Source organism: Lissotriton vulgaris, chromosome 1_1 (assembly GCF_964263255.1).
Source record: "Lissotriton vulgaris chromosome 1_1, aLisVul1.2, whole genome shotgun sequence".
In the NCBI taxonomy this organism is placed as follows: Eukaryota; Metazoa; Chordata; class Amphibia; order Caudata; family Salamandridae; genus Lissotriton; species Lissotriton vulgaris.
In genome coordinates, this window is record NC_141685.1 from 581,557,239 (window position 1) to 581,581,570 (window position 24,332).

The 24,332-nt window shown below is 41.7% G+C and overlaps 1 protein-coding gene across 1 annotated transcript in view; it reads right to left on the minus strand.

Moving 5' to 3' along the window:
• HS2ST1 (heparan sulfate 2-O-sulfotransferase 1) overlaps positions 1-24,332 on the minus strand; it is a 357,064-nt gene that overhangs the window by 82,054 nt on the left and 250,678 nt on the right. Inside the window, exon 3 of the mRNA XM_086953973.1 lies at positions 2,265-2,350. Within this exon, the coding sequence (XP_086810099.1) occupies positions 2,265-2,350 (86 nt within the window). The remainder of the gene's footprint in view (positions 1-2,264; positions 2,351-24,332) is intronic.

The following is a 24,332-nucleotide window of genomic DNA, read 5'->3' on the forward strand; positions in this document are numbered from 1 at the left end:
GGGCTTTAATTGGAATGTAATTAAGGGCATGGCTTAAAACACTTAAGCTAAAAATCTGCTATTAGCAATAGTGTGACCCCGACTGTTTTTTTGCAGCTTCTGTCACCGCATCCATCAGATATTAAATACAAGTAACAGTACACCTACAAGAAGCCAAGGTTTTTAGGGCTCACCTGCTGATGCGCTTGCGCATAGCTGGCGAGCTATATTGTGGCTTAAACAGAGCTTAACCATCTCGGCGATTTGTTGCAGTGCCCGAGAAAAACAAGCTCAATGCGCAAGCGCATTGGCAAAAAGCGCATGCACATCAAAGCCACCAGGCATCTCAAGCTTCCCCCAGCCGGCATTTCTCCTCCCCTAATTATTCAATGCACGGCCGGCCGGCCGGCACATCAAAGGCTACGGCCGGCCCTGCTGCCGTGACTCGCATTTCTCCTTCCTCCTCCCCTTTCACTGCCCAGGCACGGCTACATTTGTTTGTTTCTATGACAATTCTTTACCTTTCCACGTAACTCTCATTGCCCTGCCGGGAAGCACGTTTAGCTTAACATTACTTAACTTTGACTGAAGTCTATCAATCTGATGTCAAACAATCATGACAAAGCAAAGAGCAGCAACTGAATAAACGCTTTACACGGTTGCACAAATACAAACAAAAATATATGTAGTTACTCCCAATTTTGGCAAGTAATAGGGTGTGGTACTAAAAGTTAAAGTTAGTTGCTCACTAGGGTATGCTGGCTTTTAAAATTCTGGTCATCTGGTTCCGAAGTGGACATGTTCGAGATTTTAGTGAGCCGGCCGGCACATCAAAGGCTGCTGCTGCCGTGATTCGCATTTCTCCTCCCTCCTCCCCTTTCACTGCCCAGGCACGGCTACATTTGTTTGTTTCTACGACACTTGTTTACCTTTCCACTTAACTCTCCTTATTCTACAATTAACTCCTGGAGTTATTGGTGGTGTTTGCAGTCGGGTATCACAGAACAGCTTTTTAAACTTTAATTAACCTATGTTCACTATTGGCCTAGTTTCTAAAACGAACAATGGAAGAGGCATATGGCTGCAGAATTCAGATGTATTTAGTTGAATTCACAAAGTCTCATATGTGGCTTTATCTGCTCAGTCATGCCATGTGTACAACAGCTCTACTCACTTCTCTAAGTGATAAAAGCCCCAATACAAAATGTATTTAGGCAACGCAGAGGAAACCAAGACAGATTTGGTTATTGTGCTAATCTAATGCTTCAAGGTAAATGACAGCAGAATTGCATTTTGCTTTAAATTGTGCCTCCCCCTTTCTTCTCATCCCCTGTCTCTGTGTATCACTCTTCTGACTCTGTTCCCCTGCAGACGTTTCCTCCGGCCCCTTAACGCTTGTTACGCGGTTTCCTTTGATCTAACTAACTCCGTTCTTCAGTCATCACCCTGTTAATTCCCCCGACGGTTTCTTCACACCAGATACCAGCTTTAGGACACCACGCTCTAGCACGAGTTTCTATTACCTTTTGACACTTTCACCAACTCGTTGAGCACCATGCTCGTTGTTGCACCTTCACTGCACACCACAGCTTTCAAAGTAGCACGGACCTCATGTTCCATCGTCCACGATATGCACAACTTATGGGTTAGAATTTATTTTTCATTCAAGAGACTTTGTGTACATTACAAATGCTATAGGTGTCACATTTGTGAAAGTTATAACTATTGGCATTGTAAATGACAAAGCTATTAATTTAGCTATTTTAAAAAATAACACATAAATAAAAAAAAAATCATTTATAAGACCAATACCTCAAACTTTCCTAATGCGAGCCCTATTGCATTTCCAATGCTTGTTTGTCTTTGTCAATGGTTGTTAGTTGCGGAAGTTAAATAAGCAACAACTATAAAGGGCTTCATTGTGTAGAATATTGAATATGCTTCAACTTTGAAATGGTGAGGCTGTGAAAGAACTGTAAAGTCTCTGAAATTACATCAAAGGCTGTGAAGGTGGTGCTGCTGCAGAGATAAGATTTTTATTTCACCCTGCGTGTGAGGGCAAACATGGAGCGCCCCATAGGGACCAGTCTTAACACCTGCTTTTTATAAACTGCTGGTTTAAATCTGAGAAAAACATTTACGACATATTAATACTGATTAACTAAAGTATATTTCTTCCTTTGCTTCAAAAACATACCTAACTATGTTCCCGATTATGTAACATGCCAACGGAATAAAAACAAACAATAACATGAATGACTTGGCCATTAGCTAAAGAAACGTACTTTGCAAAATCCAGATAGGAAACGTGCCCATGATAAAAACCTGGCTTCATCTCTTTCCAAAAGGTGACGTTCTTCACAAACCGAACCTAGAAAATAAAAAGATATTGAACATTTAAGGAAAATGTTAGTAGGCAGCTACTTCGAAGCATTCTAAAAGAAAACACACGTGACACATTCTTTGAAGGAACAGCCGAGGAGTGTTGATAAAGTTGTTCAAAAGCTGCACATCAAAAAAATGCAAGGAGAGCTCCGTGCACAGAAAAACCATAAAAAGACAAATGCTAATAAGACTAGCTTTGAAGGCACTTATAAAGGTAGTAATAGACACTCTGACGGGCCTCATCTATGATACATATTCCCCGTAGCCCATGAGATGTGAGGGCGCAGAACTGCATATCCAATATCCCGAAGACAAAGTAGGATCAAACAGTAGACATTTTGACTTGCACATTTCTCTGGGAAGCAACCCTCAGCTGCGTGGCACATCCACCTGCCAAGTTTACTTTGACTAATCTCGCGAGAGAATGGTCAACGACAGTGGGCTGAGTGGGTAAGGCACAAGGATGATCGCCATGCACTGGAGGTGTACAAAGTACCAACTTTTGGAGTAAACTTTGGAAGTCTTGTGGCCTGGGCCGGCCTTTAGCATGGGCGAGCTGAGCCGGTGCCAGTTTTTGGAGGTGGCACATAGTGGTGTATGCATTAAGTTTATGCCAACAGCAGCACCCTTCTTATCTTGCTCCAGCCTTGTCCCTGCCTGTTCGTTACTGTCGGATTTGCCCCTTTAAAGTGGTTTTAGTCCTTCATTATCACATGGCAGACAATGTTTTAACACCCCTTTAGCCCCTTCCTTGCCCTCCTTTCACCCACTGACCCCTGCTTATTCACACCAACAAAACCATCATCTGCGTGAGGCAGGTACGCTATTCGTGATTAAGGTGAGCTGGGGAGGTTCGGGATGTTTGTAGAATGAGAGACAGCATTCCGCAAGCCGGAATCATGCTGTGCCTGCAAAGCGCCGTCATTAGAACAAAAGCGTCTTTAGTACTCATTCATTCAGCACTCAAGTCGATATAACGACTTGCCACTGAGGGGCGCTGGATTTTGGAAAAGGTTAATTTACAATTCCAAATCTAGTAAATTACACCAGTAGGGAAAGTGTTGGACTTTAAATCCAACACCATTCCACCAATGCGCCCCCCTAAGGCAAGTTGTTATAACTACTTGCAGGCTGAACGAATGCATACTAGACACGTTTGTTCTTTTGCCGGCACTGTGAAGGTACAGCTTGATTACGGCTTCGGTCTGAAGGACGCTGCCCATGTTTGTATTCAGGAACCAGTCCCTGCTCATCCAGGTACTGCCAAGTAAACACAAAAGGGACCCCCTGCTGACTCATTTAATTCACTACCATCCGCAAGGGTGCCAAATTCCTCTCCGCCCACGCCCAGGGCGCTACATTAACAAAGGCCAGTTCTGAAAATGGCAAACTGCAAAGGTTAAAAAGTTTTACACATGGGCACACCTGCATGAAAGTGGGGACAATTGCAACACATAACAGTTACGCATGGATTTAGTTATTACGGTGCACAGAAAAACGTCACAAGAGGTCAATTTCCAAAGAAAAGTTCTGCAGGCATTTTTTAATTTAGGGTGCTTTAATTAGTTAAAACTGTGAGGCAATTCAGGGAAACTGCCCTCGCACAGTACAGAAAAGAGTGGCACAGAGAAGGTGAAATTAAACAGTTAAATTCCACAAAAAGTTGCAAATCTTTATTATGGCATAGACATTTAAGGCACCCAGGAAACTATAGGTTCTAAAGAACCAATTCCATCAACAGTAAGAGAGGACCGTCTCTTAACTAATCTGATTACGATTTTTCATAAATAGGAGTTACGTACAAGCATAAAAATATACTTACTTCAAAACATGGCTGGCATTTACAAATCCATCCAAACATTTTCCCATTATGCAGTATTTGAGTTCGTAAAGCAGGTATAGGCGAAGAGCTGAAATTCTTGGCTCCCTCACTATCTAATAAGCAGGCTGTGCAAGAAACCACAGATTACCACTTGCTGTGCAAACACTTCTGAAGGACACTTTTTTTTTTAAACTGACATCTTTGTCTACCAGATCAGAAGAAATCAAAGATCATCCGATCTTGTCCATTCATACTCAAAACTATCAGGAAAGTGTTCTTTTCTTGCTATTTATTTTTACATCAACTTTATTCAAAGAATCACAACACAGTGAATCAATCAAGCAAATCAATCAATCAGGCTTTTGTTAAGCGCGACTACGCACCCGTAAGGGTCTCAAGGTGCTGGGTGTGAGGGGATGCACGCTCCAGTCCATTAAGGAGTGGGTCTGTCGAAGAGCCAGGTTTTGAGGTTTCTTACGAAGATGGGGAGCGATGTTGTCTGTCTGAGGTGGAGCAGAAAGGCGTTCCAGGTTCTGGCAGCGAGGAAGGAGAAGGAGCGGCCTCCCGATCTGGTCCTTCTGGTGCGGGGGACCTCGGCGTAGGAGAGCTGGGCTGATCGTAGGGTCCTTTGAGGTGCGTGGAATTTGAGTCGGCTGTTCAGGTATGTTGGTCCGGTGTCGTGGAGGGCCTTGTGTGCGTGGGTGAACATCTTGAAGGTGACTCTATCCTCGATTGGGAGCCAGTAGAGTGTGCGCAGGTGCTGAGAGATGTGGTAGTGTCTCAGCAGGTTGAGCACCAGTCTTGCGGTGGCGTTCTGGATGTTCTGTAGCTTGCAGGTGAGGTTTTTGTTTATTCCAGCATAGAGTGCGTTGCAGTAGTAGAGTCTGCTGGTGACGAGGGAGGGTGTGCGTGACGGTCTTTCTGTGTTCGAGGGGGATCCATTTCAAGGTCTTTCATAGGAGGTGGAGGGTGTGGAAGCAGGAGGATGAGCCTGAGTTGAGTTGAGCAGAGTAATAAGAAACAATAAAATCAAGTAATCTAAAAGTTATGTATCACTCATACTACTCACTCATACTACTAAGAAACTAGAATAAGGACAGCACCCTGCCTATAAATGCACAACAGTAGAAGCACGAGACTCCATAGTGAAGGAGCTGGAGTTTGGTGCGTGTGGACTTGCGATTCTTCTAAAAAAAACAACAATCAAGCATTGGACACTACCCCCTTAGCATTTAAACAAGCATGCAAGGTGGCCGATCCAGGCCAAACAAACCTGAAAGGGAACATGGCATACCATTTTTTTTCTGAAGCCAACCAAAGAAGTAGAGTCCACAGGGAGCAAATGAACACGTCTCACGTAAAGCTCACAACAGTGACCCGATTGGACTAGTCAAACTAGATCTATAGCAAATTTCATCAAGGAACAGACACTAATAGGTTTGACTTTTGTGTGAGGGGAAAAGGTATTCAAAACCTTAAGTCAACTTGCCACTCAAGGTTTCTAATTTCATTCTTAAACATATGATCCATGGAATGCCACGTTCATTTCAGATGGTGTAGTGCTGCGGGTTGTAGGGTCAATGTGTGTATGTAGCAGGGTATAGATGGAATAAGTTTCAGGTGATGCAATTTGCAGGTGAAGTAAATGGCAGTACTGGATGGTAGCTATAGCACAAGGTGCAGGAGTAGTAAGGGTCTAATGGGTGTAGAAAGTCGTAAAGTAAGAGGTAGGTTAGGCTTTAGCGGAGGACACAAAAGATGGAATAGGGTTTAACTACTCATGTATGTTGTCAATGGATAGGGATATAGGGCGCGAGGAATTCCAATGATGAAGGTTGCACAACAGAGCACATAAAGGCAGACCTCTGAACATACACCTAACACTTCCTGCATATGGATTTAGCGGCCTATTAACTCTTTCATCGGAATTCGCTGCCATCAGCTACTTAGTACACAAACACATTTGCAGGTCATCAGGCACCCATGACAACTTAGGAAATACATAGGGAATTTGCTACATGCCTCAAGACTCGCTCACCAAGAAAATCTTACAACTAATTAAAACTGGCTTGTCCATCCTACTAACTACATGTCCACAAAACCAAACTTGACTTCAATGGAAACGTTTGAATAATCATACAGCAAACTACTACAAGATGCTTGAATACCATACTAACAGTGGTATTAAACTATACAAGTATGCACTGACAAGAACAACAGTGTAGCATGCAATGCAGTGGTGTAGATCTGGAAGCTAATTATGTGTTCACTTTACATACAGAATAATGCAGCAGCTTGTGCTGTTGTAAATAAGGCATGTAACTATGACTCAATTGATCAGATCCTCACTAACAAATTCTGTTGGCCACACTAACACTCAAACGTGCGATCTGCAGGTGACAAATATTTAATCATCTACATTTTAACACCAGGAGCAACCTTGCATAAAATGGTATATTGTGAGGTGGTGATCTAGGATTTCAGGAGGCAATACAGAGATCTAGGTAGTGCTTTTTTATATGTTTTGGTGGTAAAGCAATTAAATGTTCATGTAGGGTCAAGCTGTGAGTGAGGCAGGAGGTGTTTAGGTAAAGTACTGTGAATGAGAGATAGGTGGTGTGTGATGTAGGAGAAGAAAATATAAAGGCGCAGGCGAATATGGCTGAAGGATTTAATTTACTGTAAACGTGCCTTCCACAGGGCACTGGAAGCCAAGAAAAGAGGTGGCAAATCATTTTAGGGCTGCTCCACTGCCTCCCTGAGGGCAGCATATAAAAAGAGAGCATGGGACAGCAAAAGGAAGTACATCAAAATAGAATGGCTTAAAGTGTTTTCTTTGCTGAAGGAAAAGAACCATTACAAGCTGTGGAGGAACATCAACCAGCTTGACAACCAAGGAATGACAAAGGAGAAAGGAATAGCCAAAATTTACTGGAGAAGGTACGTCAAATATCTCTATTCGAAAGACTCACCAGAAGAGGAGTCCACCGTAATGAGTTGCCCTGAAGCAGCCTGCGCCCTCACCCACATTATTTTAATCACAGACAGCGAAGTAATAAAGAAAATCAGTAAAATGAGGAGTGATGGCTCACCAGGGCCAAACAGGATTCGACGCCCCAGTATTCAAATCTGCACAGGCATTCTGGGCTCCAATCTTGACCCCCCTTTTCAATCACATTTTCATGACAGCAATGGCGCCGCACTCTTGGAAAGGATTAATTATTTTTCCTATCCACAAAAAAGGTGACAGATCTAATCCAGAAAACTACTGGCATATTGCCATGCTCGATTTAGAAGCTAAAGCTTTTGCCTGAATCCTCCTGAAGGAGCTGGAGTTACGAAAGAGAAAAAGGAAGCCTCTTCTTCTTCTTTCAGTTTTAGGCCACACAGTTCAACCATGGACAACATCATTGCGTTGGAATATTTTTCCATACTAGCGCTCATGAAAAAACACCCGCCCTTGTTCTGCTGTTTCATAGATTATTACAAAAAACAATTTGATGGACAGAATGTAGATCAATGTCTTACATTCACCCCAGTACAAGGATCTGGGCCTAAATCCATCGTTTTTTGCACTCCACACCACCCTGGGTTAGATAATGGCTTTATGCAAATCAGCTCTGACCCTGTGCCCCATGGGAACAGTCCAGTCCGAACTACACAGCCATATCTTTCCCAGACCGGAATCAAGCATCCGAGGACCGGACCGGTTTCGAGGTAACACCTCTCATCAACCCGGCTAGCTTGACTCCAGTGGTGTGGAGGCTCTGGGACCCACGTCTGAGCTACCCCAGTACACTCAGGGAGAAAATTACAAAAAACAATTTGATGGACAGAATGTAGATCAATGTCTTACATTCACCCCAGTACAAGGATCTGGGCCTAAATCCATCGTTTTTTGCACTCCACACCACCCTGGGTTAGATAATGGCTTTATGCAAATCAGCTCTGACCCTGTGCCCCATGGGAACAGTCCAGTCCGAGCTACACAGCCATATCTTTCCCAGACCGGAATCAAGCATCCAAGGACCGGACCGGTTTCGAGGTAACACCTCTCATCAGCCCGGCTAGCTTGACTCCAGTGGTGTGGAGGCTCTGGGACCCACGTCTGAGCTACCCCAGTACACTCAGGGAGAAAATTACAAAAAACAATTTGATGGACAGAATGTAGATCAATGTCTTACATTCACCCCAGTACAAAAATCTGGGCCTAAATCCATCGTTTTTTGCACTCCACACCACCCTGGGTTAGATAATGGCTTTATGCATAGATTATAGCACTGCTTTCGATAAGGTGGAACGCGGCAGAATATGAGGGAAATTGACCGCCTGGGGGATTCAGTCTAAGCTCCTGATGGCAATTCAATTACATCCTTCTATAAGGGGACATGGGGATACACTGTACATGGGAATACATACACCCAAGGTCTGGTGAGGGACACCACCACGAGGATACATGGAAGTGTCACACTGAGCCCTTGGAGAAGCAGGATAATACTGACCAAATAGCCCAAACACTTCATCACGTCACGTTATAGGGTGGGCTTGGGAGATTTCCACAACTGTCAACCACTGAAAATGTTCCAAGTGACCTTACGTAGAAGGTCATATTCCTCTTACAAAATTGTTTCATAACGATGCCTGTTGAATGGTTGCTCACCATGGACTACTGTTTCATTATGATTAAATGAATTAAGCTCATAAGGATACTTGATGTAATGTAACCCAAAATATCAATAGAAAGGCATCAATAAAAACATTTAAATAAAAAAAAATATATATATAAGGGGACATGGGTTCAGGTAAAAAAAAAACTACCACAGTAACATCAAGAATTGCCACAAACAACATGGTCAAACAGGGCTGTGTTTTGGCCCCTCTCCTTTTCAATCTTTATCCCCTTCCATGCTGGTGACGAACCCCAGCCGTCATGCACTAAAGTGCTCGTGTGCTGATGACGGCTGGGGTTCGTCATGGCCCGCCCCTGTTCGTTTGTTTACAGCACAGGGGCGGAAACGTGCCAGCATGGAAGGGGTTAAACTACAGATCAGGGGGCCGCCCTGCAAGGAGCCAGCTTAGTTGCTCCAAGGCTGGTTAGGGGAAGAATTGCCATCTCACATTATGCAGATGATACAGCAATAATGGACCATAGTAGGGTCAGACTCCAGAGAGCCCTCAACACACTTCAATGCTACAACCAGCAAAACTATCCTCTGCTCAACCAGAGTAAAACCAAGATAGTTGTGTTTGGAAAATATACATACAAAAGGAAAACCCACTAGCAATTGGGAGGACAAATTGGGACAACAACAGCCTACACCTACCCTGGGGTCTGACTTTGAGAGCAAAACTGGCCTCCCACCTAAAAGACCTTAGTGCACAGGCAGACCGTGTCATCCACACATTGAAGCGACTGAGCCAACGCCTGCCAAGTCCAACCACTGAGCCAATGCTGACAGTCAAAAAAGCTAAACTAATACTGGGGGCCCTGGATAGGTTCATAATAACTGCACAGGCCAAAGCATACAAATCAGTGCTGCTAGCTCGGCGGCAAGCAAGAAAAGCAAGGTTAAGGCTGGAGCTTGGTCTCAGCAAGTCAGTTTTGGCATTACAGGGGGACCCAATTAAGTTTTTCATCATTCAATTTTTAATATCTTTGTATTGAATATAAGATTTACTTCAATGTTTCTTATTGCTCTCATTGTTGATTATTTCATAAGTATTACTGTTTACGGTACACAGGATATTACAAGTTCACTTATGTTTTCATTACTTCCAGTCAACATAGGTTTCTGAAAATTGTTACATGGAATGTCAGAGGCTTGAACTTCCCCATTAAGCGACAAAAAGTCTTGTCCCACCTTTCTAAATTAGACATTAACATTGCGTTATTGCAAGAATCACATCTCACTGAAGTTGAATCACTCAAACTTAAAAGAAATTGGGTGGGTGAAGTATTTTTCTTATCAGGGGATGGTAAACGGAATGGGGTTATAACTCTTTGTCACAAAGCACTGAACGCAAAGCTGATCTCTCAAGAATCTGACACAGAGGGCAGATGGATTCTCACTAACCTTCTGTTGGGAAAAACTCCCCTGTCTCTGCTTAACCTTATCGATGCTGATGACGGCTCCCGGCCGTCAGGAGTCATGGTGGGCGTGTGCTGATGACGGCCGGGAGCAGTCATGACCACGCCTGCGATAGGAATGTTCAGCAATGCGGCGGAATTCGCGCCGCAGTGATGAGGTTAACATTTATGCCCCTACTAACAGAGTTGCTACGTTTTGGTCCAGTATTTCTCAGTTATTGCTCAAATACCCATCAGAATATTTTATTTTGGCAGGAGACTGCAACCAAGCGATAGACCAGTTTATTGATAGGAACTCTAAAACCTCCTTTATCCCAAGCACATCCCATAAAGTTTTCACACAAACTATTCAACAGAGGAACCTATTAGATTCATGGCGCCTTTGTAATCAGTCTTCAAGAAATATTCTTTTTTTTCTCCCCCACATCAAACACAATCTCGAGCAGACCATATTTTCATTTCACGCAACATCTCCCAATCCCTTCATTCTGCCGACATAGGGCCTATTCTCATCTGGGATCATGCACCTGTCTCGATTCAATTAGACATTTTAAACCAACCCACACTACCCAAAAAATGGCGTTTCAACTATTCTTTACTTCTTGACCCTAATTTTAATTCATCCTTTGTTTCTTTCGCTCAAGAGATTTTTCATATTAATTTGACGAATGAGGTCTCTTTCCATACAGTCTGGGACGCCTTTAAGGCCACGGCCCGAGATTTTATCATTAGATTTGTATCCACAATTTCTCGTAAACTATATAACACACTTATGGCTAAGATCAAAAACTTGAACACTCCTTCCACACCTCCAAGTTGAAAGATTCTCTTAAAGATCTCATCAATGCAAAAATCCCCTTCAATGAATCCACAACTGAACAGGACTCCCTTCACTTACTAAAATCCTCCGCCAAATACTATGGACAAAATAAATTGGGCAAACTTTTAGCCAACTATCTAAAGATTAAACGACAGAAGCTTCACATTGATTCCATTATGGATGAAAACCAAGTGCCGAAACTCAAAGACGCTGAAATACTCCAAGAATTCGTACATTTCTATCAGTCCCTCTACACCCCGGAAGACGCACCCTCAGATACAGACATTTCCCAATACTTTTCCACCATTCAAAAATACACTAATTCTCAATTGAATTTGGTTTGCTTGGAAGCTGACCTTGCACAAACAGAATTGCTAAACACGTTAAACACTCTTAAAAAAGATAAAGCCTTTGGCCCGGATAGCTTCACAGTGGAATTTTACTCACATTTCGCTCATTTATTAATCCCACATTTGCATTCTTTTCTTTCCTCCTTCATCACTATCTGTAACTTCACTGGATCCTTTTCCGAAGCCTTGATCTGTCTAATTCCGAAGGTGGATAAAGGATCTACGTTACTGTAAGAATTATAAACCCATATCTTTAGTTAATGTAAATTATAAAATTCTCGAAAGCGATCGCCCTAAGATTAGAAGCACATCTTCCCATACTGTTTGGAAAGAAACACTCAGGTTTTGTCAAAGGTCTCAAGATCACCGACAATCCACGCCTATTCTTTGACATTTTATCTAAATCATCATATTATTCGGATTCTTTGGCAGCAATCACATTAGATGCTGAAAAAGCTTTCGATAGGGTACACTGGCCTTTCATTTTCAACGACCTCAAATGGTTTGGGTTTGGACCAAACATCACTTCCTTAATTGCCTTACTTTTCTCCGATCCTCAGGCTGCCATTTCAACCAATGGCCTTGTTTCCCCCCTATTTCAGTCTTCAACGTGGAGTACGCCAAGGATGCCCCATGTCCCCTTTTCTTTTTAAATAGGCCCTAGAACCTTTCTTATCAAGAATTCGTCAGAATCGCTTAATCACAGGTTACGTTTAAGACCCTCAACAAGTTAAACTAGCAGCATATGCGGATGACATTTTAGTCTTTCTCTCCAAACCACAATCTTCACTTCCAGCTTTCATGGGAGAGGTGAAAGCTTACGGACTGGTATCTGGCTATAAACTAAATAGAGGTAAGTGCGAGATACTGCCCTTAACTAAATATACCTTTAAGGATGATTTAAAAATTTCTAACTTCACTTGGAATCCTAAACACATAAAATATCTTGGCATCTGGTTCTCTCCCTATGTAAAGTCATCTATTTCCTTAAACACAGGCAAATGTTCTGCCAAACTTAAAACATTGATCGCTTAATGGCACCCCCTTCATCTCTCTTGGTGGGGCCGTCTTGACGCAATTAAAATGATGCTAACTTCGATAGTCTTGTATATCCTTTCCAACAATCCGTTATCCATTTCGTCTAAATTCTTTCAGAAGGTTAATTCCATTTTGACCTCCTTTTTATGGAATGCTAAAAAATCAAGAATGGCGTTACAGAAATTAGTAAGACCAAAATCTGAAGGTGGTGTCAACTTCCCCCATTTCTCCAATTATTACAAAGCCTTTCAACTGCAACAATTAACAAATTGTATTACCAACCAAACTGAGGATAAACCTCTCTGGGTAGATCTTGAGACCTCATTTTAGCTCCCTTTTCATTCCAGGAATATCTCTCCTTCACCCGTAAACCACAAAAGCTCTCTACTACCATAATTAAGCAATCCTGTAAAATATTATCTATTACACCCCATTTAGTTGTACATAATTTTGAAACTTTTCTTAACTCTACCATCTAGCACAATGAACAAGTCCTTCTGAACAAGAAACCTATATATTGGAAGAGCTGGAGGAACAAGGGTTTGCTCTGGGTTGTTCAATTTTTTGATCAGGGCTCCCCCTTTCAATTTACGCAGTTACAAGCCCTGTATCATCTACCTTCCTCTTTTAAAACTAAATTTTTGTCCAAGCAGAATGCAATCCTTGTTGCCTATGCTACACTCACAACCCAACCACTCTTCCCTTGGCATAATCTTCAACTCATTACCCCCCAAAGCGTCCACCATTTATTCCCGTTCAATGGCTCCTCCTGAGCTTCGTGATAAGACTAAAGTAGAACTTTCATGAGAATCTGATTTGGGAACAAACTGGCCTATTTCTTTTTGGAACAGAATTTGGACGAAACTCAAAAATCGTCTAGAGCGGCCAGCACAACACAAACACTTTTCTTTATGTATAACCGATTATTTTTTACCCCTGCATACCTAAATAAAATGCACAACACAAATCTTAACACTTGCTGGACATGCTCCCAGGTCGACGCTGATCTTCATCATATCTTATTTACCTATCCACATGTCTCTATATTTTGGAAACAGGTCTGGCATCAAATCAACACTATTTTTCACACCACACTTCCCCCTCTTCCCCACCAACATTTTCCTTGGCAGTTTAACACCGGACTGGGACAGGGGTCAATCACACTCCCAACTACTACTTATTGATGTATTAATAGCTGTAGCCTTTCAGCAGATATCAAAGAACTGGAAAGAATCCTCTAAACTGTCTTATTTGGATTGGTGGTATGCTGTATGTCACAACGATCACCTTGATACAGCACTTGTTCATCCTATCTCTCTGGCTACAAACCGATTACACCTCTGGGGCCCATTCACAAGATTTCTAGGGGAAGCCAGGAAGAAAATCTCTTTACCCGATCTCTCACAACAAGAAGTCTCCAAGCCTCCTTGAATTCCTATTGCTTGTTTACAGTTAAGCTTAATTTATCATTTCCTATAATGCCTTTTAAGATTATGTATTTTTGACATGTACTGCTACATAAATTTCTTGTGTACTAGCGTCCATATTCATATCCTCTTCCATAATACCTTTTTATTATTCTAAAGTTTTTCATCAGGGTCTTGAGAGCCCCAAATGACACACTCAAACACTACCTGAGAATTATTTGAGCAGGACGGCTTCCCCCGGCACTCCAGGCTGGGGCAAGTAATATTCAGCTTGTACATTGAAGCAAAAAGACTGCACTCACCCGTCATCTCGTTATCTGCTTGGAAAAATGCGGTGAAGAGGCAGGTATTGGGAACTTTGTCTGAAAAGAACTCTGCAACTCTTCGCCTCAGTCCAATTACTGCGGCAGTGGACATGTCATATCTAGGAGAAAGCTCAACCTTTTCTTAAAGACATACTGTCAGCTCAGGCCCGCAGGAAAATACTCTACATGAGACTCATTGTGCAAAGAATCACAGATTTAAATGCAGCCTGGCCACGTAATGGGGAAGCAGTCTTGTGCAGGCTTTGCTCATACCGCAAGGAATCCTGGTTGCACCTGCTGTGTTGCTGCCCGAAAGATGGCTACTGTTTGCTCGGCCCTATTTTTAGGGTCAAGTGTGTGAGGACCTGCAAGGAGGCCTTTGACTTGTGCTTTACTGAAACCAAGGCATGTAATCAAGCTAGAGGGGCGCAGTATACGCATTTAATTAGAATAACACTCGAAGAGTTGCCACAGATTAATTTTAGTTCCTCGACTAAAACACAGCACAGGATGACATGCATGGTGCACTTTAACCTGTAGGATAACAATGAGCTGCCATGAATTAATGCAAGTCCATCAATAGGCTAACATTTGCATGTTTAACTTGCATGATACTTTAATCTCTCTAAGGTGGATGTAGGGCACTTTTCATTATGTGCAGGAGACGCGCACAGTAAGGGCCACTCACCACTAGTGTAGGTATACTTGATTTTGAATCTTTAATCATACTGGCTCGCACTTGTTGAGCAGCTAAGTTTGAACACCAGGTCTGATGGGATGGCACATTTCACTTTAAAACTCCACCTCACATTTTATCAAACCAAGCGGTTGTGAAGATGGTTTTTATCACAAGTAGGAGGAATGCATAGCTACCCTTTTCCGCCACCAGTCTAATCAATTCTGGATTTTTAATTTTTTATCAAAATATGGATTCTAGGATGACTCACAACACAACACATTCTGACGCTCTTTTTCATCTGAAAGTGTAATCAATCGAGAGGTGAGATCACTAGTAATCTTCAACAATAAAGCAACATGGCTATTTTTTACTGCAAAAGTTTATTTGAGTTAAGTTGTAATGCACTCTGTCAGAACCCGCAGGAAATGTGAAAAACAGTCCCCTGTGAAAAACTCGAACTACCACTCACACAATTAAAGGGAAAACTAGCTTTCCAGATCCATTTCTGTTAAATTCTATATCTTGAAAACTCCGTTTATGATCAACTGCTGGTTTACTCCATAGGGGCGCAGGAATCTACCTGTAGATTACCTACACATGCTAATGCATAAAGGACCTTTGATACTTACATTACTATGTGTTTTCGAGGAATTACAAGGTACTTCTTTAATCGGTTGCTTTCTGAGTAGAGGGGCTACGGGGAGGGAGTGATGAATCATTTAATGGAAGATGAAAGCAAGGTAGAAAGTTTGACCATGGGTTTTAAAGGAATAGAATACCATGTACAGTATGTTATAGGAAAAAAAGAGGCAATGCAATTTAAGTAATCTAGCAGCTCTGTGACCTTACAAATTAAGATGTTCTTGACTGGGGCTTGCATGTCATTGGTAGTCAAAATATGTCCTTGCAGTTTTTAATAATAAGTGGTGGATTACTGGGGGAGGGTGTCTTTAAACTTAAAATATAATTTAAAGTATGGGGCTCAAACTATATAACATATTCAATCGACTGACAGTTCTATTTGAGGGCAAGTGAGATGCTGAATAACCGCACCGCCCCCTTTCAGAAGGGGGTTCTTGCATTTGAAACACGTTTTCTTCAGAAAAAAAACTTTTACTGCTATAAATCACTAGTGAATACCCAAAAATGTGTTTTTCGAGGAAAAAGAATCTTTCGAAAGACATGGGCCAGATTGGTTCTTTAAACTTACAATATAAAAATAACTACAGATTAAAGAACTATCTTTACACATTTCTTTGAATTTCACAGCAATATTAATGTTGCATACAAAACGCGTCATTTTTTAAATTCAATGATGTAGAAAGACAACTATGACTAAGGATATATATTCACTCGCTATTGGGCAGTTTACAGACGTATCGCTGTGCATATTATACATAGCAACGGTAAAGTTTCATTTCACACAAGCGAACGGATCAATGGCGCAACCTAGGCCGAAATAGTGTGTCAAGAAAACAAGACATTCAGTAACTCTGTCTCAAATTACCTTTGGACTGGACTGTTGGATTTCAATTTAGTGAAATTATCTTTCATCAATTTACTATCTTTGATGGGTAATGAAATTGACGGAGGGTTTATCTCCTACATCAAGATATCCAGTGAGGAAAACATATTTGCAAAGAGTAGCTGAACTGTGCAAATTCTTCACTTCAGTTGCAATAGTTTTGCCCTTTTTTTCCAAAACAACTATTTCTTTAAAAGAACATTTAGAGAAATTGCTGCCTTGATTATAAATAAACAAGCTTCCTTATTCGTGCACTAAATAATTGCAAGGAGGGCAGTGGGCTTCAAGCTAATTTCTTTCCAAAAAAGCATGGAAGGTTAATAAATGTATTGGTTGATGAAACAAAGTAGTAGCTGTGCCTGTGTTTCTTCGCTTAATTAGCATTTTTGAATATTTGCAGTTTAAAATAATAATAATTAGCCAGGTCTTCCAATTCCAGCATGGGCATCACTAAACGTACGCCAGGGGGAACTTCCTCTCAAATGCAATCCCCCACATGTTGTTAGTGGCCACTTCAGATGGTAGCAACCTTTTCCTAAAATGCTTGCATCAAGAATGTCCTTACTAGAAAGTGTTCCAAGCAAAAAGGAGGAAGATTCTACATTAGGTCTTCTAATACTGGATTCATTTCTATACCTAGAGGTCAAAGAATACAGAGTCTGAGAAAAATAGAAAAATAACTGTTCCACTGAGCATCCATCGGCAATTTTAAAGATACCATATGTATCATCTAATGCTTAATAGGCACATGTGCCTCCTGGAAAAATGGACTGCACAGGCTCACGAGCAATTCCAGATATATTCACAACCCAGCCATGTCCACTCTTTTTTTAAATCGGTTTCTTGGTTTTAAGCATTTTCATCACGAATACCAGCACAGGACAGTAGCACTTTCCACTTTCACAAGAGTAACAGTCATTACTCCTCCGAGTGACCAGCAGCTCTGCAAGGGCACACAGGTGCGTAACAACTACATCATTGTCACCTATTCAAGTCACAAATATATTCTTCTGGGAATATTCCCGCCACCCGTTTTAAATTTTGGTATGCTTTGTAAGAAAGCCCCTCACTCTATGCACCGTTTTTTGCAAGTCACAGACAAGAGTATATTACAAGTGACCTTCTTGCCAATGGGCGACCTTAATGTCATTTGGGCTTCTACCCATTCATCGTCATCTAGTATGCATATGCTGGATTTCAGTTCAGATAGAGTGTCTGGGGAATTCAGGGGAGGCTGGCAGCCAGCACACTAGTACTAATGCATCGGCATTCATTTTCTTTGATCTTCTACTTCCTCCATCATCAAAAAGGACCGGGTAGGCAGAGTTGGGGTCCTCTACAGAGCTTCACGGCAATGCAAAGATATTCGAAATGGTCCATCATCCACGCTTCAATGCCTTACTCTATACCTAGGTGCTCAATAAAACTCTCCCTTCAGAAAAAATGCACTCTACTCCCACCAGAGAATAACATGGCCTTTGTCAAGGAATGCAATGACCTCATATCTGACCAAACCACCCAGAACGACAGTGATCATTCTCGTAGACTTCAACATTCACTGGGCCACCACAGAAGACTCTACAGTGAACCATTTAGCTTCCACTCACCTTAACAATGTTTTGAACCAACATAACATTGAGCCAATAGATATTAAAGGCTCCATGCTAGACCTAATTATCTCCACAGATGGCATGCGCTCAGTGAACAATCCAATCCTGGTCCGATCACTCATGTTGTATTACAAAGATGTCCAGATCCAGGGTAGATTATGTAAGATCTTTATTAAGACAAATGTTAAGATCAAGAGCCCCACCAGGAGCAGCCTTCCTGCTGCTCAGCCCATCCTCCAAATGACTTTCTCACTCATCCAACATTCCACAGCAACCTCACACACCAACTTTCCACAACCCCAGTCACACTGGCTGAGCAGCAGGTGTAACATATCTCCCATCTTTACAAATAATAACAATAGAAGCTCTTGCATGCCTGTTTATACTATAGCAAACAAGGCATAGTTAAAGTGCATGGAATAACAGGTGGAAAAGGAGCATGCCCTTTGCCATAGCAAATAAAAATATTACATTTAACCAAATGATAAGAACACACTCACATTCTCCCTTCTTTACAAAGAAACAAATAAGAATACACCCATCTTCTCCCTTTCTAGTCAGCAACAACATACACTCTACCACCCCACAAATACCCTAACAAACCCCTAATGCCACAAACACGCCAGCTGGCCTTCACCCCTAGCCCATAATAAGGGTGTAACAAAATTTCAATCACAAGAAGATGTGACTTCAACACCTTCCATATCCCATCTTCGTCACCTCAAAATGTTGTAATACAAAGATATCCAGTTCCAGGGTAGATTATGTAAGATGTTTATAAAGATAGATGTTGAGATCCATATCCCCACCAGGAGCGGCCTTCCTGCTGTTCAGGCCATCCTCCAACTGACTTTCTCACTCATCCAATATCCTGGCCAGCTGGCATGTTAGCGAGCCATCCTTCCTACGGGGTAAGGGGGAAGGACAGGGGTTGAAACCAAACCCTCTTGTGATGGAAGTTTTGTTCCACCCTTACAATGGGCTAGGGGTGAAGGGCAGCGTTGAAGCCTACTCATGGGTGTTTGAGGTTTTTCCAATCCTCCTACGGGGTAAGGGTGAAGGGCAGAGAGTAAGCCAAATTAGACAGGATTTAAGTTTTTTTTTTTACCCTACCTACAGGATAAGGGTGAGGGGCAGAGTTCAAGCCATATATGATGGGTCATTGAAGTGATGTTCCACCCTTACTATGGGTTAGTGTGAGGGGCAGTTTTAAGCCAAGGTGTTTCACCTACCCCGTTGATTTTCATTTGTTTTGGACGGTTCTCTACTGCGTCTCCCGTGGTTGGTTCCCTGCGTGCTCTCTTATGTCAGCCTGGCCTGCGGTCATGTCTGTGGCATTAGGGGTCTGTTAGGGTATTTGTGGTGTGGTAGAGTGTATGTTGTTGCTTGTTAGAAAGGGAGAAGATGGGGGTATTCTTATTTGTTTCTTTGTAAAGAAGGGAGAATGTGAGTGTATTCTTCTCATTTGGTTAAATGTATTATTTGTATTTGCTTTGGCAACGTGCATGGGAGAATGCGAGTGTATTCTTATCATTTGGTTAAATATATTTTTTTTTATTTGTTGTGGCAACGTACATGGTCCTTTCCAATTAATATGTTAGGACGTGTTGCTTATTATTTTTCCATCATATGTGTAATGTTTTCCACCTGTTATTTCCATGCACTTTTAATACACCGTGTTTGCTATAGTATAAACAGGCATGCACGAGCTTCTTTTGCTATCCTTTTTAAAGAAGGGAAAAGCTTATAATCCTTTGTTTTTTCCTTGTTAGTCTGTGAAATAATTTCTTCTTGTTCAGCTTACACGCATAGGTTTTTCATTAAAATCGTCACCATAAAATGTTGTAATACAAAGATGTCCAGTTCCAGGGTAGATTATGCAAGATGTTTATTAAGATAGATGTTAAGATAAAAAGCCCCACCAGGAGCACAATGTCCAGTTCCAGGGAAGATTATGTAAGATGTTTATTAAGATAGATGTTAAGATAAAGAGCCCCACCAGGAGCAGCCTTCCTGCTGTTCAGCCCATCCTCCAACTGACTCTCACTCATCCAACATTCAACTGCATCACCACATGAATATTCCACAAACCCAGTCACACTGGCTGAGTCGCAGGTATTACAAGTCCCTCATTTCATCACCCTACGAATCTCTCACACCATGGTAATGTGTCAAGTGAAACAAGCAACTACCTGGATTAGAGACACCAGACTCGTAGACATCACTACTCTAGGCAACAACACAAAAGTGAATGAAACTACCTCCCACAGTGTTGCATGCCTCTTCGAGGCATTTGACATTGCAGCTCCAATCCAAAGCAAAAAGAAATGCCTTAAATCGTAAGCACCATAGTTCAACAATACCCTTTATGAGGAAAGGAAAGCCTTACATTTCTTAGAAAAGAAAAGGAGACGGTCGCCCTACACCACCAACCTTACTTACCTCAATAACTGGGCCACAATATAAAAAGCATATCTTCTACGAGAAATCCAACCACTTTAAGTCCCTGCAGGCAAGAACCAACCAAAGTAACTCTTCAATCTGGTCAAAACCACCAATACCCCTCCAAGCCCACATCCAACAAATAAGAACCACCATCAAAAGCAGAGGGATTTCTACAGTTCTTCGACTCCAAAGTTTAACGGTTACTCCATCATGGTTTCCTCTCTACTTCTCCACCAGCATGCAAATCCAAAGAGACTTGGTACTTATTTAATTTCATTACAGAGGAAGACTTACTCAAGATTATCATAAAAAACAAAACACTCAAACCACTTTGCAACCCAATCCCTGGTGACATTGCAACACACCTTTATACTCTCATGATTCCCCACTGGACAGAAATTGGTGAATCTCTCTCTCAACCAAGGAACATTCCTTGACTGCCTCAAAACTGCATAAATCACCGGTCTTAAAAAGACACCAACAATCTCAACTATTGCCTGGTCTCCACCCTGCCTTTCCTCTTAAAAATCATTGTGTAGCGGAGAAAGTCAGCCAACACATCAAAACAAAAATAACTACCTTCTAGAGTAATTCCTATCTGGTTTCAATCAGGGGTTCAGCACAGTAATTGCTCTATTACAGGTGGCCGACAATGCTCTTCTAAATTCTACACACAGACAATACTTGCCTCCCGATTCTTCTCGACTACTCATCAGCCTTTAACACGGTCAACAACCACAACAACAAACTCCTAGAAATGCTAAAAAAATCAAGTAGTCATTGATGGTATGGTCCTGAAATAGTTTGCTTCATTCCTCATGGGCAGGTCGCAGCAAGTAAAAATTGATGTCCATCTATACTCATCGACTGCGGTTGGCCAAGGGGTACGCCAAGGATCCATTCTTGCCCCAACCCTATTCAACCTATACATCAAGCCAATCTTGAGTTCTTCTTAAGAATTCAGAGATCTTCTATCACCAATAGGAAGATGACAAAAAGCGGTATCTAAAGGCCGCTTCACAAAGAGATATCTAGCTGCTCACCACCACCACCTCAGCCTCTATGCACACTGGGTGACCTCACAACCTACTGCTAAAACCTTCTAAAATGGAATTTATCATTTTCTTCCCTTCAGAATCAACATCCTGGCTGCAATCCTGGATGGACAAGCACAACACCATCAATAGTTCACCCGCCATTGTTGACCGAGTTAAATCTCTTGGAGTCATCCAAGACATAAGACTCAACCTGCATTCTCAAATCAGCCCAATGACAAAATACACTTGCTAACAATTACGTCTTCTGTGGGGAACCCGGCAGTGAATATTCCAGAACAAGAGCTTAAATCTCTTGGAAATACACTGGTGCTCGACATAATAGACTATTGTAACTCGCTCCTGACTGATCTACCCAAAGCCCGTCTCGCTCCAATACAAACTATTATACACTTGGCAGCAGAATTTGTCTTCTGCGCCAAAAGAAATGACCAAATATCCTGCATGCAGATCACTCGCTGATGGTTGTCAATTGAAGCAAGGGCTGTTTATAAGACAGCCTGCATCACCCATAGAGCCCTACACACATTCATTCCCCATTACCTGGCAGACAAAATCAAGCTATCAGGTGGCTCCAAACCATTGCAAAATGCCAAAGCAAAGCTCATTGAACCCTTGTCTTTTAAAAGAGACCAACTGATGGCACCATCCTTCTCGGGAAACGCAACCAGAATCGGGGATTCACTACCTCAAAATCTGCATGCAACTGCTTTGCTGGTGACTTTCAAAAAGGCCTTTCTCTTCCAACAGTATGTAAGCTATAATACTGTAATCAATTCTTGGCACACACCTTTATACTGCCTTAATCTTTTTATCACTGTATAGTACTTCAACCTTTCATGACCATATACATCTTTTGCAAACTTTGTATACTACTTCAACATTTTTACTGCTTTTTTACATTCTGTTTTATGTAATGATCTACCTTTTTGTACTTTCAACCCTTAAATTAGTTATAGCGGTCTGTCTAGCTTAAACCATCTGTAACTTCTATGTATTGAATATTTATCCTGTGAAGCGCTCTGGTACCTTCCGGTAATGTCTGTACTATATGAACATGCATTAATAAATCTAGAAATTGCTAGATAAAAGTTATTTCTGCCTAACATTAATTAAAATAGGGGTAAGTGTCATGAAAAATAAAATCCTTCACCTTTTAGTGCAAGTCTAAAAAGTAAAAAGCTTTTATCACTATTTTCGAATATGACCTCTTCCATACCACACCTCTTCACAGGTAGATACAGCTGTCCAGGCAACAGACTTCTAACGTATTACAAGCCAAGAGCCCTCATTCTTCTCCAGTTCCAACAATGAAAAATATTGCATTGTACGGATTGCTGAAACATTTCTACTTTCGTAATGGTACAATTTCCAGTGTACAGATCCAAGCAGTCCAAAATGTTTCAAGTGCAGAAAGACTCACTAAATCTGCCCAAAAAGCACTTACATCTTGCGGTTTCCTGAATGGAGAAGAAAACCTAGAAACAGCCAGCATGGAAGGCCTTGCCAAAGGAATTAACTCAAGCACACATCTTAATGGCTTTAGGGGAATAGATTGGAGAGCCTACTGGTTAATGGACCCAGGGTATGACTGCCACAAGCCACAGGTCTAATTAGGCCTCGAAGGACTTGGCAACAGAGCAAATATCGAGGTAGGGTCATCAAGGGCTCACAGCATCACACCCTAAAACAGTGTTTCTTAACCAGTGGTCTGAGGACCCTTGGAGGTCAGCAAGGCCTAATCAGGAAGTCAACAAAGGTTTTACACAATAAAATACTATTAATAATACATTAAAATGAATAAAGCATATACAATTAAAGAAGCAACATTGAAAACTTTTTCTAAATTATTTGGGGTATTTGAACAGCTTAGGCATGGGGTCCCCGGCTTCCGATAATGACTCAGTGGGTGTCCCCTGATTACAGTAATGATTCAGTGGGAGTGCACAGAAATTAAAAGGTTAAGAACCACTGCTAAAGAAAGCTATAGACAGAATCTTAAAGCACTATACCATTATCTGCTCTTCAGGGAACCTCTGAATAGTTCCTGTTTAGAGAAGCTGTCGACTCAACAATACTCAAATCATCGGTCACCACTGCTATCCTGGGACCCTAGCTCACTCCTACATCTGCCCCCCCCCCCCCCCCCCCCCCCTGGTGAAAGAAAGCCTGTTTGTTGCAGGTTTCCATATACATCATACAGATTGTTGCAGTGCCAACTTTTCTTCAATATAAAAAAAATCTCCTAGATGTAGAAAGCACTGAAACTCTTCATAATAACTTTCAAAATCAGTGATTTGGAGCATAGTTTGTTAAAATTCCATACAGAAGCTCACCAAATTGTCGGTTTGTCTTACAATGCAAAGCATTGTAACAACCCGCTCCCCTTATACAGGGCGTATAAATATGTACTGTATCATTACACAAAACGAAAGAAATGCATTTAATAAGGTGAATGCATCCAGGAATTTGAAGCATTTGATCCTAAAAATAGAGAAGCTCCTAAAGCCAACAGTGGTGTATATATTTAAAGCGTGGAGAAAAGGCGGTCAAACGCTGGCAAGATTAGATAGGGATTATCGTACGAGTCTGCATAAATAAGGGCTACACATGGAGCCCCACTTATTTCTTACATCCCAAAACATTGCAGACAAAAACAGTTTATTGGTAGCAGGCACTGTGATCTGTTGGGCAGCGGCAGTTTTATTAAGCCAGTTTGCATGCCAGGCTTTGTTTATCTACTCTTAACATGTGGAATGCAATTGCTTTAGCCTATGGGGAACAACAGGAAATGCCAGGAGTTG